This window comes from Astyanax mexicanus, chromosome 3, assembly GCF_023375975.1.
Source record: "Astyanax mexicanus isolate ESR-SI-001 chromosome 3, AstMex3_surface, whole genome shotgun sequence".
Lineage (NCBI taxonomy): Eukaryota > Metazoa > Chordata > Actinopteri > Characiformes > Acestrorhamphidae > Astyanax > Astyanax mexicanus.
Window position 1 is genome coordinate 4,740,038 of NC_064410.1, and position 19,094 is coordinate 4,759,131.

The 19,094-nt window shown below is 38.9% G+C and overlaps 2 protein-coding genes across 7 annotated transcripts in view; one reads left to right on the top strand and one right to left on the bottom strand.

The window, feature by feature from the left end:
* The first annotated feature begins 1,577 nt into the window (after positions 1-1,577).
* nr5a5 (nuclear receptor subfamily 5, group A, member 5) lies at positions 1,578-12,913 on the top strand. The gene is made up of 7 exons (XM_022668082.2): positions 1,578-1,764; positions 4,407-4,522; positions 5,142-5,283; positions 7,960-8,687; positions 10,264-10,383; positions 10,474-10,621; positions 12,109-12,913. Exons 1-7 carry the CDS (start codon positions 1,665-1,667, stop codon positions 12,354-12,356), a joined length of 1,602 nt encoding a protein of 533 aa, XP_022523803.1. The 5' UTR covers positions 1,578-1,664; the 3' UTR covers positions 12,357-12,913.
* Positions 12,914-15,004: 2,091 nt separating this feature from the next.
* Positions 15,005-19,094, bottom strand: part of camsap3 (calmodulin regulated spectrin-associated protein family, member 3) — a 61,742-nt gene continuing 57,652 nt past the window's right edge. For all 6 annotated transcript variants that reach the window (XM_049476063.1, XM_049476065.1, XM_049476062.1 and 3 more), the window contains one exon: positions 15,005-18,960. In XM_049476063.1, coding sequence (XP_049332020.1) covers positions 18,658-18,960 — 303 coding nt within the window. In that variant the 3' untranslated portion in view covers positions 15,005-18,657. The remainder of the gene's footprint in view (positions 18,961-19,094) is intronic.

Genomic DNA, 19,094 nt, shown 5'->3' on the forward strand with positions numbered 1-19,094 from the left:
TACAAATGGAGGAAAAACCCTTGTTACCCTCTCCAGGAGTGGTTGACCAACAAGAGAAAGAAGTATAGCACAGTCAGCAAATCACAAAGGACCCCAGGGTAACTTCTAAGCAACTGAAGGTCTCTCTCACATTGGCTAATGTTAATGTATATGAGTCAACCATCAGGAGAACATTAACAACAATGTTTTTTACGAGAAGAAAGCCACTGTTCTCCAAAATAAAAGATCACGTGGACAAGCCAGAGAGCTATTTGCATTCCAGCATAAGAATCTTATCCCATCTGTAAAACATGGTGGTGGTAGTATTACAGTTTTGCTGCATCGACCCAAAGCAAACAAGTCGTTCTACCAAAGAATGATTCAAGAAGAATAAAGTTAATGTTTGGAATGGCCAAGTCAAAGTCCAGACCTTAATCAAATGAAAAGCGAGCAGATAATTTTTTTACCACTCAAAAATATATAATATTGGATCATCTCAAAGTATAATAATTTTTTTATCTTATTTGTGTAACCCTTGTGTTGTCTTGCGGGTCAAAAGTGACCCACTACCATGTTTAGCTGTAGAAAATATCCTTAAACTATCTTTTTTCAATTTTATGTCTTTTCTTAAAGCCACTCCATCTTTAGAAAGAGTGATACTTTGTTTTTGTTTATGTTTCCATGTGGGCTGTACACCACTAGAGTACAAGGATTGCCTTATGGGTCATTTATGAATTTTGAATTATAAAAGCATTTAAACACCAGAAAAAGTATTAAGGCCACACAAACTCTCTCTTATAAACACACAGCGTCAAACATCATAAGGATGCCTCCAGGGCCAACAGGGTATTCAGCTGCCCATGTCCAGGACATTTCATCCCACCTTTCTCCTGTTCATCACACCAGCCATCCAAAAAATCATCCTGGAGAAACAATGGGGCAATTGGCCCTGCTCCCTCCGGGTGGGTAGATGGCGCTCTCTCCTCACATCACTCCTAGGATGATGTCCACAGCACAAGGCATCTGTGAGCTGATGTATCAGAACCGAGTCGCTGCACTTTCCTCTGAGTGTGCTGTGAATGCTGCATCAGACTTCATATGTATCGGAGGAGGCATGTGCTAGTCTTCACCCTCCTTGTGTGTTGGGGCATCACTAGTGATAGGGGGAGTCCTAGTGAGTGGTTTGGGTCCTTGGCTGTGCTAAATTGGGGAGAAAATGGGAAATAAAATAATTAAAAATGCTTTTAGTCATTTTTGACCCTTCGGAAAAGGGGAGCAAACAGAATGTTAAGATCGCACAAGGGTTAACTTGGTTCTCTTTATGTACTTTTAGGATCTGATGATATTTTAGGTTATCTTTATGCAGAAATATAGAAAATTCTATATTCTAAAGGGTTCACAACATTTGAAGCAAACTTTCAATTTGTCTTTTTTTTTTTTAACAATTCCATACTAATTTTTACATGGTGGCGTATCACTTGCAGTCCTGCTGTATGATGGCATGCTCCAGGTTGGAAAGGTGTGCCAAAAGCAGGTTTATTACCCTCAGCATGGAGCAAAGTCCTCCAGCAGGCCTCCACACAGCACCAGCTGTTTAACACTCTCCATTCACTATCCTGTCCCGGGGAATCCACGGCTATGTGTGGCAGGCTGGGGTGTCCCGCGTTCCTCCACTCCTCACGACCATGAACCTCCCGGGCTATCACTCAGATAACCCCCACGCCACGGTCCTGCACCCTGCCGGCTACACGCAGGATCTGCCGGGTCAGGACGGCCCGTCAACATGTAAGTACAGACTCATGTGTTACAGGTTGATTTGACTGTATACTGGTGGCTAATCGGTGTTTGTTTGGGTTAGAGATCTTGTTTTGCTGGAAGTCAATCTGTGAATAATTTTAATTATCTGGTAAATGATGCTATGAGAATATATGATTCTAAGTTGTACCTATCTATGCTGAAAATAATTTATTGGCTATTATGTGTATACAGTATGTTTATTCATTTGTGATTAGATATACAGCTCTGGAAAAAAACAGTTTCTCTGATTTTGCTATTTATAGGTTTATGTTTGAGTAAAATTGTTAAATAAAACATTGTTGTTTTATTCTATAAACTACAGACAACATTTCTCCCAAATTCCAAATAAAAATATTGTCATTTACAGCATTAATTTGCAGAAAATAAGAAAAAAAAAATATAATAATGCAAAGAAAACAAGTTCATATTCATAAAGTTTTAAGAGTTCAGAAATCAATATTTGGTGGAATAATCCTGTTTTTTAATCACAGTTTTCATGCATATTGGCATCATGTTCTCCTCCACCAGTCTTACACACTGCTTTTGGATAACTTTTCACTCCTGGTGCAGAAATTCAAGTAGTTCAGTTTAGTTTGATGGCTTTTGAAGGCTTGATTATATTTCAGGGGTTTTCAATTTGGTAAAATCAAGGAAAAACATCCTCATTAAGTGATTGTTAAGTGTGAAGATAAAATATTGATATTAAAGATAAAAAAAAAAAAACGATGAATCAAATAGTCAAAGAAAGTGGGACACCTAACAACTGTGCAATACCTGGTGGACCACCAAACCTAACCAAACAATTTTTGATACGCTATTTTAGAGTATTTACACCTTTCATCTTTGAGAAAGCTTTAATCTTTGAGAGAGAGAAAGAAGAGAAAAGCACGCTCTATTCTAATCGCTTCAGATCTGAGAACATCCACAGGTGTTCCTGTCCATCCTTTTACTGGGAGAAGACCTCTCAACACTATGGGCTTTATGATTTTTTTTTTTTACATAAATAATGGCTGCAATGTTAAACAGGATAAAATATCATTGAAAAGTTACTTTACTTCCATTCAAACTGTGAAACTCATATATTATATAGATGTATTACACACAGAGTGATCTATTTTAAGCATTTATTACTTTTATTGTTGATGATTATGACTTACAGCCATTGAAAACAGACCAATTGGTACTTTTGGCAGTGTGGGCAGTGTGCCAAGTCCTGCTGGAAAATAAAATCCTGCACTGACTTTGGACTTGATATAACACAGTGGACCAACACCAGCGGATGACATGTCTCTCCAAACCATCACTGATTGGTGGAAACTTCACACTAGACCTCGAGCAGTTTGGACTGTGTGTCTCTCCACTCTTCCTCCAGACTCTGGTCTCTTGATTTACAAATGAAATGTAAAATCTACTGATGATCAGTGATGGTTTGGAGAGACATGTCATCTGCTGGTGTTGATCCACTGTGTTTTATTATCAAGTCTAAAGTCAGTGCAGTTTTTTTTCCTGGTGGGTGGTATGTATATATAATACCTTCTGTTGTTCACAAAACTTCACAAACTGAATGTCCCATTCACTATCAGACCTCACCTGGATTTTGATAATGTTATCTTGTGGCCAGTGTTCCTGATTAATTTACATCCTGCTGTCCCATGAATTTTGGCATGTCAGTATAATGCAGCACTAAAAATGCAAAACCCAATTTACTTTTAAAATATCGTTTTTTTTATTATGTCTGTTGGATAAACTTAGATAAATCATGGCACTTGCATAATTCAACACCAGTCTAGATTGCCAACAATCTCAGAGATAAGAGACGGCGCACCGACACTGTTTCATATTTGCTGACGTATCTTTTCACTGTATGAACAAGAATGAAAGATAGTGAGACTGAGGTTTAGTTACTGCTGTGGATTACAAAAATACACTAAAGCAAAAGTACAACCATAACCATAAACACAACAATCCAAGTATTAAAATGATTGGATCTGGATGACCAGCTTAGCTTTCGACCAGTATAGCAGTGTTCTCAAATCTCACACATGGTATTTCTCACGCTTGCCAATCCATCGGCTGCATATTATAATGTACTCTCGTTGAGCCAATCAGAATATAGATTGCTCTGTTGTTAGGCAGACCTAGTCTTCAAATTCAAATAATTTACTGTACTGGCAGACAGTTCTGGTGGAAACAGGAGAGTTGAGGTGCACATTGCACCCGAACATCCCTTTCAGACAGCTTCCTCTTACAGCGTCCACAGTTAATCCTGTTGGATGTGGTTGGTTCTTCTTGGTGGTATGCTGACATTACCCTGGATACCGTGGCTCTTGATACATCACAAAGACTTGCTTAGACCAAAGTCTTGGTCACAGATGCTCCAGAGCAGAACTGTGCTCTTACCCTGCTAATTGAACCTTCACACTCTTACTGCTCTTACTGGTGCAATAATGTGCAATTAATGAAGATTGACCAATTTAGCCATGAAAGTGTTCCTCCACAATTTATTTTCAAGGAACTTGAACAGTATTTTTAACAATAATACCATCAGCTCAGGTTGTGGATTGCTGAGTTCTGCTCTCGTGTTCTGATGAAAATTAATAAAGAACTTGTGTCTCTGTTGTGTCTCTCAGCAGTGGAGCTGAAGGCAGACCCAGACGTTCGTCCAGAGCAGGAGGAGGCCTGTCCGGTGTGTGGAGATCGAGTGTCAGGATATCATTATGGGTTGCTGACCTGTGAGAGCTGCAAGGTAACTTGACTTCGGAGGTGGAGTCTGACTTCACATGTATCGGAGGAGGCATGGGCTAGTCATGGTGTTTGGGCATCACTAGTGGTAGGGATAGTCCTAATAAGTGGGTTGGGTAATTGGCTATGCAAATTGGGGAGAAAATGGGAAAAAAATTGAAATAAAATGATTAAAAAAATAATAATAAATAAATACATATGTTCTAAGAACATTCAGAAAACTTGACAGGATGAACATTCTAAGTACGTTAACTATAAAACGAAAAAATTGGTTAGCTGGGACGGCCAATTATCATTTAATCTTTCACTTTTTATGGATGTTGTTAGAATGTTTTATAAAAAAAAAATTATCAATGTTTTAATTTTTATTTTTTCCTTAAAACTAGTATTTGTCTATCTAAGAAATGTTATATTAGAAACATTTTAATAACGTTTTGATGTAAACCATGATCATGTCACACATTTTCAGAATGTTTATTTCTGTTATATTAAATGTTGCTAAACATTTTTATAACATTCTCTATCAGATAGGGCAGCCCTCCAATTGTAGAGCACATTGAGCCAATGATAGAGTCACACATCTGTCTCTCTCTCTCTCTGTCTCTCTCTGTCTCTCCCTTTAGGGCTTCTTTAAACGCTCTGTTCAGAATAATAAGCGCTACACCTGTGCTGAGAGACAGAGCTGCCCTATGGATCCGGCACAGAGGAAGAGGTGCCCCTACTGCCGCTTTCAAAAGTGCCTGGCTGTGGGCATGAAGAGAGAAGGTATGCCTTAATTTATTCATGCAGTCCCCTCCCCCTTACATAAAGGTGCATCTTAGAAATTTGAATATCATTGAAAAGTTACTTTATTACTTAATTTCAGTAATTCAGTTCAAAATGTGAACTCATGTATTATATATTATATAGATGTATTACAAACGATGATCTATTTTAAGCATTATTTCTTTTATTGTTGAAAAGAATTGTAGAATATTATATAATAAGACCAATTTCCACTTTTGGCAGTTTAGGCAAAGTGCCAAGTCCTGCTGGAAAATGAAATGAAATCCACATCTCCATAAAAGTTGTCAGTAGCAGAGGGAAGCATGAAGTGCTGTGAGATTTTGCGGGAAAACAAAACTGCACTGACTTTAGACTTGATAATAAAACACAGTGGATCAACACCAGCAGATGACAGACATGTCTCTCCAAACCATCACTGATCATCAGTAAATTTTACTTTATTTCATTTGTAAATCAAGGGAGCAGAGTCTGGAGGAAGAGTGGAGAGACACACAGTCCAAACTGCTTGAGGTCTAGTGTGAAGTTTCCACCAATCAGTGATGGTTTGGAGAGTCATGTCTGTCATCTGCTGGTGCAGAGTTTTCCCGCAAAATCTTACAGCACTTTATGCTTCCCTCTGCTGAAAACAACTTTCATTTTCCAGCAGGACTTGGCACGCTGCTCACACAAAAGACACAAAAGTACCAATTTGTCTTATATATTATTCTAATTTTCTGAGACACTGATTTTTGGGTTTTCATTGGCTGTAAGCCATAATCATCAAAAATAAAAGAAATAAACGCTTAAAATAGGTCACTCTGTGTGTAATACATCTATATAATATATGAGTTTCACATTTTCAACTGAATTACTGTTGAGCTTGAGCTCCCCCTCTGTGAAGATAGACACAAGAAAAGCCACAGTCACAAAATGTGTTTTCCATAGAATCCTGTATTCCCATGACTAACAGGGTCCTGAGGAGAATAGCTGCTCTCCAGCATCAACAACACCATATTCTAGTGCACTGTTTTGCTGTTTCACCAGCTTTGTCTTCAGCCTTGTAATCGTAAAGTGTGTGTAATATTGGGTTGGACTATATATAACCAGTCAAGACTGTGATGTAATAGTTTAAGAGTTTTGGGATTAGAATTGGTTTCATAGCTCTGTTTTGGTTATTCTGAGTACTCTTTGAGTCTTTTGAGGTTCATTGGTAATTTCCATGTACTAAACTCTAATTTGCGGTATACTCAGCTGTGGTAAAGATAATAAAACAGTCTGATATTCCTGAGCCTGTGTAATATGTACAGACAGGCGAGTGAGTCAGTGAAAGTTAAAGCATGCTGAGATATGTGTTCTCCAGTCCAGCCCTTATTCCATTTATCTTTGAACCCATAAAACTACGGCAACAGCAGTCTTTGATGGCAGAGATAAAAGAGGCTGAAATGCGAAAGTGCAGGAAGACAGTAAGCGAGAAAGGAGACAAATAAATGGTTGTCATGGTTTGCAGTTACACACACTGGGTAGTGGATACTACACCGTATTCCCATAAAATACATTTACATACAATGCTTTTTGCTCCTTTGTACTGTCACCCCTTAAGTAAATCTGCTAATGTCAAAATATAATGAATAAAATCATAAAACTTCATTTTAAAATAAATATTTTTCTAAATACAAATCAAACAGTTAATCTCCTCCAAACCTTTAGCTTTGTTATGTTTGTCTAGTTTTTACGTCTATTTTCAAACCTGCAGAATTTGTGTTACTGATCTGGAATCATTAAGTGAATGAGTGAGTGAAGAGAGTGAACAGGCGGTATATTGTAAATGTACTATTTTGCGTATTGATGCATATATTGTGTTTAAATTAATGTTACTGGGAAAAAATATATACAATAAAGTGCACTTTATGCAGTATTTAATGTAATACAATATCAATATAAAATTTTATTTAAAGCATATTGCTTGAAAAACATTGTATGGAAATACAGAGAAAGTATATTTAATGGGTATTTTTTAATAAATTATATTAAATTGAAAATGCAATTTAAGTATTATTTACCTTATTTGAGCATACTTTTAATGCTCTTAAGCATACTTTCGTTTTTAAAAGGGAAGCAATGCTACTGATCTGGAATTATTAAGTGAAGTAGAGAGTGAACAGTCAGTATATTGTAAATGTACTACTTTGCGTATTAATGCATATATTGTGTTCAAATTACTGCTACTGGAAAAAAATATATACAATAAAGTGCACTTTATGCAGTATTTAATGCCACAATATCAATATTAAATTTTATTGTATGAAAATACAGAAAAAGTTTTTTTAATGTGTATTTTCATAAAGTATATTAAATTTAAAATGCACTTTTTGTATTCTTTTTGTAATGTAGATTCTGTAAAATTCTGAACTGTAATGTTTTTTTAGCCCATGTATAATAGGTTTTTCTTTGGTGATTTTGTTTTCTTGAGTGTAATAATTATTTTGTATGTAAATTTGTTTAGATTTTTGTAATTAAGTTTTTTTTGGCATGTAAATTTGTTTTGCACTTCAGGGCCACCGTACACAAGGGAAGCAGCACTGCAACAGAAATCTATTATTAAAATTAAGATTAAATAAATCTGAAAATGCCTTTTTGTTGAATTTTACTGAACATGTCTCATGAAATCCTCCACAGCTGTGCGGGCGGACCGAATGCGAGGGGGACGCAACAAATTCGGACCCCTGTATCGTCGGGACAGGCAGCTGAAGCAGCAGCGAGGGGTCTTCCACCAGGTCAGTGCTGCCCACTACAGAGTAAAGCTAGAAGGATCACAAGAGCCTTTACCAACTGGATCACATGACTTTCACCTGCTACCCGGCACTTACCCAGCCGCCCTCGACCCCTTCAACCAGTCCCAGCCCGGAGTCGTCCCCCCCGAGCTCCCGGTGGTGCTGGACTGCAGCCTGGCCAGAGACAGAGCCCTGGCCGCTCCAGGCCTCCCCTACAGCGGACTCTACCACCCCGGCTTCCACGGTTTCCCTCACGAGAAAAGAGAAATGGCTTTCAGCTACAGTCCTGTCTCCGTATCGCCCCCAATCCCGAGCGGATCACACCCCCACACCTCACCTGTCCTCTCAACACCTTCCACACACACGCCAACAACACCCACGCATATTCCCACTCCCACGCTGACCTCTGACCCCTCGGTGACCCGCGCATGCTTCCTGAGCGAGCTGCTGCAGGGCGAGCCGGACGAGTCGCAGGTCAGCGCGCGGGTGGTGGCCAGTCTGCGGAGGGAGCAGGCCAGCCGCGGGAAACACGACTGCCTCAACACCTTCAGCATCATGTGCAAGATGGCCGACCAGACGCTCTTCGGGCTGGTGGAGTGGGCCCGCAACTGCGCCCTGTTTAAAGAGCTTAAGGTAAAAGAATTATTAACTGGTGCTTCCTAATTATGGTAATTATGTCAATTTGTCAATATTAACCCTTGTGTGGTGTTCGGGTCTGTGGGACCCGTTTTCATTTTTCATCAAATGATACTAAAAAAATATTTTTTCTAACTCAAACTCATTGGCATTGGCTCATTTTTTGTGAAAAACATATATCAAAACACATTTTGGATAAACACACACTGCACCCCCCCACCCCCCCGCCCCCACACACACACACACACATTTATATTACATACAGTATGTTTGGCCAAGGGCTAATAAACATTGCTTCATTTGTAAATTTGAAACTAAACTAATTTTCTACTCATATCTTGAGTTTAATTCATTTTCTTTTACATTTTATTAAAAAACTAATAAAAAAAGAGTAGCACTTTTTAAAAGAAATGTAACATAAGAAAGGTAAAGGGCAAATATTAACCATGTAAGCTGTTTATATTGCTTGCAATTTAGGTGAAGCGAGCATGTGTAAAGCATTTTAATGTTAAATTGCTTAATTTTGCTGAATTAAATACAACAAAACAAAGTAAACGAGTAACAAAAATATGAACACCACACAAGGGTTAAGGTGTCATGGTGGCACAGTGGGTAGTGCAAGAAGGTCTGGGTTCAATTACTGTCTGGAGGATGTTCTCCCCATGTTCACGTGGGTTTCCTCCCACTGTGCAAAGATGTAATGTTCAGGTGAATTGGATGTGTTTACAACTGTCCATAGGTGTAAAAGTGTGATTGACTATGTCTGTCTGTCAACCCTGCGATGGATTTGTGGCCTGTCCAGGGTGTGTCCTGCCTTCTGCCCAACTATTATTCATGCTTTTCCAGTCTGATTATCTTTTTCTTGCCATAACACACCCCTGCAAGACAAGCATATGTTGTCTAGATTAGATCAATTCTTTCTGTAGATAAAACAGGGCTTACTGAGCTTCATTTGCCTCAGTAAATAAATTACCAAGTGTTTTTCTATCTCAATTGTTTGATTTGGTTCTCTTTATCTACCGTATTTTTTGGCGCGCTGCATTATAAGCCCCATAAGCAATGAACGTCTATTTTCTGGTCTTTTTTCATACATAAGGCATACTGTACTATAAGGCACATTTTAAGTGACACTAATAAGGAACAGGGGTGTCACCATGTTTTCTTTCTAAGTCAGAAGGTCTCGCCACTGGGGGAAGCACCTAAGTAAACAAAACTGTAATTCTTAAAAGAAAAACAATTTCTTTCAAAGTCAAACAAGGGCTGGATGTTTCCAGCATTGTAGCATTTCTAGCAGCAGTGCTAGCCTTGGTTAGCGGCACTTGGTTAGCCATTAAATGCCATCTGACAGCGGTTTGTCCTATGTAGCTTGTTTTAACACGTTAAACACGCAGGCTACAGTCTGATATACTAACCTCATATAACCACAAGTGCTAGTGCTAGTTCTGTGGTTAGTGGCTAATGCTAATGATGCTCCAGCCTTAATGTTTCACAAACTTCCAAGCACCACTGTAGTAACAGGGTGCATGCATGCTCATACATAATGAGTGTGTGTGATGTGTGTGATGGCTTGCAGGTGGAGGATCAGATGGTGTTGCTGCAGAGCTGCTGGAGTGAGCTGCTGGTCCTGGATCACCTGTACAGACAGGTGGCTTATGGGAAAGACGGCAGCGTCTACCTGGTTACTGGACAACAGGTTATAACACATCATCAATTTCTGCACTTTTGTAAAGACAAAAAATAAAAATGTACATTCTTTAACTCCTCTGTGTTTTTATCTGTGCAGATTGAGGTGTCAACTGTGCTTTCCCAGGCTGGACCGACACTTAGCAGTCTGGTCTCCAGAGCACAAGATCTGGTGTCGAAGCTCAGAGCTCTTCAGCTGGACCGGCAGGAGTTTGTTTGCCTCAAGTACCTCGTTCTCTTCAACCCAGGTAGAACATTATGCACTCAATACTTAATGCACTAAACATCTGTTTTTTTGGAGATCCACCATCTTCAGGCTACACTAATATACTTAAACTAGCTAAAGAAGACATGTCAGCAGCAGCATCATCAGCAGCATCTTACAACACTAAAGGGCTCACATTTCACATTCTCCTTTTTCACTTACACCCTACAAACCTCTTTTTATATGGAGAGGAATTAGTGACAAATTAAAAAAGCAAACACTACAGTGAAAAATGTAAACGCAATCCACAAAAAATGGCTTTTCGTCACTTCCATACAGAATACGTTCCAAAATGAAATGCAAAACCACTATTGCTGATGGCAAGCTGCATCACGAGGATTCGAAACCAGCGAGCTCACAATCATAGTGGCGCCCGGTGCCCCCACACCTGACATTTACACGCATTTCACTTAAAATGCAATCAGCTTAACTGCATTGTATTCCAATGTTCAAAAGCAAATCACAATGCACAGGATTGCATTTTGTCTAGGAGCAGCACCTAATATTATGCCAAAATAAAATGTAATCACTGTCCAATCAGAACCCACTACTGAAATTGGGGCAGGGCTGAGAAACCAGTAAGAGAAAAACTCAATAAGGGGAAGCATTACATAAACAAATTAACCAAGCACACCCACACCAGCCTGTATGTATGTGACCCAGGCTAAAATTCCTAAATTTCCTCACCAGCGAACCCCAGACAACTGATGTCAGACCTGTCACTGCCTGTCTGCCTGCCTGCCAATGATTCTAGTCCTCTTGTGAAAGACTCCAGTTCCCAGAATGCACCTGCACTCATTTCTACAGACTTGCCTGGCCATGTGACACTTCAGCGTTCCGGTTCACCTTGCTTCTAGATTGCTCACAGCTGAACTCTTTAGTATATATACCTCCCATTTTTATTAACTAGTTACCTGGTATTAAATCTGTCGTGTATCTTGTATAGCTCTTCTACCTCTTCTACCTTGCAGGTTCTTTGTTGTTTTTCTCGTTGCCGACCCTTTTTCTGTTTACCGACCCTCCCTTTGCCTAGCTTTTATTTTCTTTTCTTTTCTTATTTTCCTTTGCCTGGACACACTCTTGTATGTTGTTTGTTTACGCTGACATTCTGTTGCTGACCCTGCCTGTCTATATCTGCTTAATCCTGTAGTTGATAAACGATTTGTTTAGTATCCGCGCTTGTCTTTTACGTGTTTGGTTCCCGTGAAAACCTACTGGAGATCGGTACTTTGAAACAATGCATCGCATCTACATTTTTCAACAATAGTGTTTGCTTTTCAATTTGGCATCAATTCCTCTTCAAACTGTTACCTGTAACAACTTGTTAGTTACAATGTCTTCAAATGAGTCTTGGCTTCAAACAGATTTTTAGCCTGTAATTGTGTGTAAATATGTGTGTGTATATGTGTGTAAATATATGTAAATGTGTGTGTATATGTGTGTAAATATATGTAAATGTGTGTATTACAGATGTGAAGTCAGTGCAGGACCGGCAGCAGGTGGAGCGCACGCAGGAACGTGTGAACAGAGCACTTATGGGACATACTCTCCAGAGTTACCCCGGTCAGTCGGACAAGTTCGGCCAGCTGCTGCTCCGGCTGCCCGAAGTGCGCAGCATCAGCCTGCAGGTGGAGGAGTACCTGTATCAGCGCCACCTGCTGGGAGACCTGCCCTGCAACTCGCTGCTCACAGAAATGCTGCACGCCAAACACACCTGACAATTTTTTTTTTCTTATTTTCTTCCAATTTATCTGAGCCAATTGTCCCACCCTTTCAGCTGCTACTCCGCTGTATATCCCCCATTAGAGGTGATAGGTACAACGACACAAGGAAGGTGAAGACTACTAGTACATGCCTCCTCCCATACATGTGAACTCACTACTGTCTCTTTTTGAACTGCTGCTGCTGATGCAGCTTTTCCGAGTAGCATCACAGTAGCGTTCTCGGAGGAATACACAGCGACTCGTGCTGATCAACATCACCCTAGAAGTGATGAGGGGAAAGAGCACAATCTACACTACCCACCCAAAGAGAGCAAGGAAAATTGTGCTCTCTCAGGGCTCCGGCAGCGGATGGCAAGCTGCATGACTGATATTCAAAACCAGCGCTCTCTCAGTCATAGTGGGATCGCTTTAGACTGTTAAACATGACATTTACAGGCATTTCGTAACCTGGTCGAACATTTTGTCTTATCACTGTTTAAAGGGAAATTCCTCTACGTCTGTAAAATGACTGCATAGCAAAATTATATAAATTAAAAGGTGCCATTGAATAATCTCTTTTCCAAAAATTTCACTTGTGTGACTTTGGTTGCAGTGACTGTTTTACACAGCTATTTCCCTCCCTGATATTTTAATTCTTCTTTTATGTAGAGCTCCAGGAAACAAAACAGTACATTCTGCTTTTATTGTCTTGTTTATAGCACTGGAAATAGCCCACAAGAGCAAAGTAGCACAGCATAACATAGCTCTTGATTTTTTTAAAGCACTTTAACTAGAACAATGCAACTATATTATGTTGTATATCATTAATATAGCCTTATAGTAGTATACTGTTGCTATACTCTCTTTGAGAGCCATGTTGAGCAGTTAGCTAGCTGAAAAAATTGCAGCTTGTTGGCTAGTGTAAGCTTTTAGCCTAGCGCACGCTCAATTCACTGGGTTTAGTGCCCTTTCTGATGTGTACTTACAGTATCTCTAGTCTGAGGTAGTCCAGTTTGTTATCAAGGGAGCAGATGCTGAAAAGTATGGTAAGATGGTAAAAAGCTGATTTTGTGTGGTGGTTAGCTTTTAGCATAGCACTGAAGGCTTTCACTATAGTGAGATGGGTGTATGACAGTGTTTTAACTGTAGTTGATTTCAAAAAGTACACTTAGGCCCAATCCCAATTTTCTTTAGTACCCATACCCCTTGTTTTTGAGTTTAACCCTTGAAGGGTTGAAAAATAGTAACGTCTGTGTTCCCCGATTCCTCAGCTATTGGTTTTGCAAAAGTTGTTGAAGACAACCAACGAATGTATGTGGAGACACTGAACACACACTTACTCCTCTGCACTATTACAACAGGACAATGGCTGTCCACATACTAGTGCATCTCAAAAAAGGTTAATATGATTGAAAAGTTACTTTATTTGAGAAATTCAGTTTAAAATGTGAAACTCCTATATTATATAGAGAAATTACACATAAAGTGATCTATTTTAAGCTTTTATTTCTTTTATTGTTGATGATTATGAAGCTTACAGCCAATGAAAACCCAAAAATCAGTGTCTCAGAAATTTAGAATATCATATAAGACCAGTTGGTACTTTTGGCAATGTGGGCACTATGCCAAATCCTTCTGGAAAATGAAATCTGCATCTTCATCTCCAACACCAGTAGATGACATGTCTCTCCAAACCATCACTGATTGGTGGAAGCTTCACACTAGATCTCGAGCAGTTTGGACGGTGTGTCTCTCCACTCTTCCTCCAGACTCTGCTCCCTTAATTTACAAATGAAATGTAAAATGTACTGATGATCAGTGATGGTTTGGAGAGACATGTCATCTGCTGACGTTTCCAGCAGGACTTGCCACACTGCCCACACTGCCAAATTATTATTTGGCCCTATATAATATTTAAATTTTCTGAGACACTGATTTTTGGGTTTTCATTGGCTGTAAACCATAATCATCAACAATAAAAGAAATAAACACTTAAAATAGATCACTCTGTGTGCAAAACATCTATATAATATATGAGCTTCACATTTTAAACTGAATTACTAAAATAAAGTAACTTTTCAATGATATTAAATATATATTTTTTTGAAAAGAACTAGTTTATATGTCAAAAAATAGATTTGGCTTTAGAGTATAAACATAACCCCTTGTATGTTGTACTAGACTAGACAAATATCCTATTTATCCTATTTGTTGGTACGTAATGTGAATGCAGTGACCAGTAAAAAGACTGTGTGCATGTACAGAAAAGCTGTGACTACAGTGGAATAAAGATGAATGACATCCATAAATGTATCAGTATATATGTGTGCTCGCTCTTTCAGTGGCAGATTACAGTTCACTTACGTTTATGAATGTGAACAGTCAATAAAGACTAATCTGATCTGAATTGATACTTGTAATGTGAACACAGCCAAGCTCTGCCTTCTGTAAACACATTCACTTTTTACAGACTGTACCATATTGCACATTATAATTCATATCAGATTAAAGTGCATTTATATGCATATGACTCAGTTGTGTGTCTGATATTTTAAACTGACCCACCAGAACATTGACAAAATAATAACTGTGAATGTGACATTTCAAAATAAAAGTCCACAGACAGAAAATAAAGGGTCATGCTGAAACAATAATGAACAGGATGATTTAAAAATGATTTTATTCATCAGATCATTCAGTGAATCAGACTGATAGATCTGCAATTATCAACAATCAGGGAGGAACAAAGGAAATAGAGACGCTACAGACATGGATGTGGTGGCAAAAAAAGAAAAGAACAAAAAAAAAGGAAAAAAAAAAAGATGGCCAATATGTTCAAGGTGCCTTATTTAAAGTATGAAATGAATGTGTGAATCACCACCTTACCAGAACATAAATAATACAAATCTGAATCTAAACATTAACCAAAAAATATTTTTTAACATAATAATAACAATAACATAATAATAATTCCAGCTAGTCCTTACCCAATAAATAATCCATTACCGACAGAACATTCTACAGGAGGATTGCACAGACTCCAGTTTCATCACTACAATAACTTTCATCACTATGATCTTTCATACGGATCACAAACACACACAGATGCGCGCACACACACAGCTTCACGCTTCGCACATGTGCAGGAATCGCCCATTCACTTCACATACAAAAAAAAAAACATCTTCAACCACTCCACAATAAGGACTGTGCTCCTATAAAAATATTTACATCTTCACTTCAGATAAGCAAACGGCCTCTTCATCAGTTGGAAGCGGTTCAATCACTTTTAATTCTTAGAGCCAGGAGAGCGTAGCCTGGCTTAATCAAATTGTTCTAGTGCTTAATCAAGGTTTAGATAAGTACAGGAGAGCCTGGAAAACCCTCAGGATATACAGGAACGAGATTCAGGGCAGTGGTTGGTCCCCACAAATGAATAAGGCCAAAATACATCAACTCAAAACTACAGCTCTGGGAAAGAATAAGAGAGCACTTAAAAATGATGAGTTTCTTTGATTTTACCTAATTGAAAACCTCTGGAATATAATCAAGAGGAAGATGGATGATCACAAGCCATCAAACCACCAAACTGAACTGCTTGAATTTTTGCACCAGGAGTAAAGCATCATGAAGTTATCCAAAAGCAGTGTGTAAGACTGGTGGAGGAGAACATGACAAGATGAAAGCATTATTAGAGGTCTGAAATCTGTTTCAGCCATTTCCCATTTTCTGCCAATAATCCCTCTAAATGACAATATTTTCTTTGGAATTTGGACGAAATGTTGTCTGTAGTTTATAGAATAAAACAACAATGTTCATTTTATTCAAATATATACCTATAAATAGCAAAATCAGAGAAACCAATTCAGAAACTGTAGTGGTCTCTTAATTTTTTCCAGAGCTGTTTATTTCTCAAGACTCCACTGCTGAGACCTGGGGCAGCAGCTTTCCCCTCACTCAGCAGAACCTTCAGTACAGAAATCTTCAACCAGCATTTTCCAACCTGATCTTTATCTGCTGCATCTGTAGCACAATATTGAATACCACAAATCAATGAGATGCTTTTTCTTCTTTGTACATAGATAAACAGATACCTGTAGATTTGAAAATCTTTAGAATTAAGTCCCATTAAACATCTATAGAAACTTTTCATAGCTTATAAATGATGATTTTTTTTTTATTTTACCAAATTGAAAACGTCTGGAATATAATCAAGAGGAAGATTGATGATCACAAGCCAAGCTGATTTTTAAATATTTTTTTTTCCAAAAGCAGTGTGTAAGACTGGTGGAGGAGAACATTTTTCATTTTCTGCAAATAAATGCTCTAAATGACAATATTTTTATTTGGAATTTGGGAGAAATGTTGTCTGTAGTTTATAGAGCAAATAAAACAACAATGTTCATTTCACTCAAATTCATAAGCTTTCCCCAAATATTTTCTCATAGTTAAATGTCCAAGATATTTTGTAACATAATTACTACATGTTTTACATATTTACTAAAGTTTTTACATATTTCTCTTTTTAGATATTTGAAATTTTTTTATAATAATAGATGTTTAATGATCAATGTTTCTCTTTAGGTCGCAACAATTTTAGGTCTTACTGTTCAAACTGTTCCCTACAAATACAGCAGAGCAGTAAGAGATCAGGCTGGTCAAACGCTATAGAATGCCTTAATTCTTATTAACATGTTAAAACTATCACTAGGTTAGTGCTGCTACCTGTTTGAGATGAAAGTAGACCTTGAATACCTGAAATAAGGGGAATTAAATCAAGTTTCTGTAGATGTTCAATCTTTATTCATTTTGTCTCTCCTTCTTCTCTCACTTTTGATTTCTCCCTCTCTCTCTCGTTTTCTCTCTTTCTCTCGCACTCGCATACACTCGTGCACCTACACAAGTGTGCACAGCTTCTCGAACCGAAACCACAGGGCAGCTTATTCACACCTTTACAAATCTTCGTAGCATCATATACAAATCATTGTCAAAAAAACAAAACAAAATGGAAAAGAATCAGCTAATTAACAGCATTCATGATGTACATGAAATGATTGTTGAAGTTCTTTTTTTTTTTGTTTCACCCCCATATTTTTTTTTCCAGTTACAGGAGAAGAGTAGAGTAGAAACGATCAGTAATGCAATCAGAGAGAGCGATGTCTGTTTTTTTTTTCTTTTTCTCCTCATTCATTCGTAATCAACAGAAACAGAGATGACAGAAAATTATCGCACACAAGCCGAGTCATGGTACCCAGCTCACCTGAGGCCCGAAGGCTAGTGTCATGTGATCTACTTGGATAAATGTCAAAAGTATTATGTTTTTTTTTTCTTATTAAAAAAAAACATCCAGATGTCTAGAGCTAACTAGGCTAGGCAAAGAACAGGGCTGCGAGAAGTGTGTAAGAGTCAGAGAGGCACGTGCTCAACACACACACACACACACTGCAGCGCGAGTCATCACTCCCATTAGATAGTTTTAGGCACAGTCGCATGAATAACCATACCCCCTCTTCCGTCCCCCTTCCCCCCACAGTGGAAGAACTCTACACCCCAGCCCACTGGACTGACTGGCCCATTGACGAAACTCGAAAGTTCAGAAGCCCTTGGCTGGCTTGTGCCCTACATTCATTAAGGGGCTGAATTCAGTTGTGATATTCTGTTCTGCGCCAGGATAAGACCTCAGTTCAATGATGCGATCTAATGCCCTGGACAGGAAGGGCAAGACGGGAGGAAAAAAGAGGAGAAAGAGCATAAATGTAGAAAAACAAACAAACAAACGAACAGACAAACAAACAAAGATGGGAAAGGGAAAGTAGGCAAAGTAGGGAAAGTGTGGAGGAGGCCAAGCTCCGGTTTAATGGCATGTACTTAAAGCAGCGTCAGTTTTTGTCTGCACCTCTTCCCATTATCATTAAGATAGGCCAAGCGGCCAACATTCGAGATGACCAATTTAAAAAAAAAAAAAAAGGAGAGGAGAGGTCACTTCATCTACAGTTTATCTTCAGCAAATAGGGTTTTTTTTATACAATCAAAAAGGAATTCCAGTCTTTTTGGGACTTTTCTTTCTTTTTGAGTAAATGGCTATAGCACTTTTCCTTCCATCCGATCCGATCACTTGAACCAAAGCAGACGGAGGAATTCAGCAGGGGCATTAATGAATCCGCGGGGCGTTGATTGAAAGTGATAAAACCCCACCTGGAACAGAACCCCCTTTTTATCTCCGATTCCGCTCCCCTGCTGAACTGGAGAAAGGAGGGAGGGGACAGAAGGTTGAGATAGGACAGGCTACATCAGCCAGGTCCAAGTCCCGGTTCTTTCATTTCGGTGTTCCGAGCTTCTTGGGTGTCCCTGGGCGCTTGCTCTGCCACAGGTGGCCAGGGATGGTGAAGGCGTCCACGCTCATGGACATGGTTTTGGACGGGATGGCGGTGAACTGCTTGCGGTCGGAGCTGTACTTATAGATGGACTCGACCATGGAGGGGCCGATCAGCCGAGGGCCGATTCCAGTTAGACGGACCAGCTCCTCGGTCTCAGGGTTCATGGTGTAAACCGCACGGAACTGGCAGCTCGAGTCCCGGAAAAGGATGAGGAAGTGGTTGGCGGCACTCTTCTCCATTTCCTTTGGAGAATTAAAATGAGCAATGTGAGGAAAAGCACACACAAAATATGTTGAGTTACTGAATACTGAATTTTCATTATTTTAAAATGTTAAGTCATCAAAGTTATCCAAAATATGAAAACTAAGAAAACATA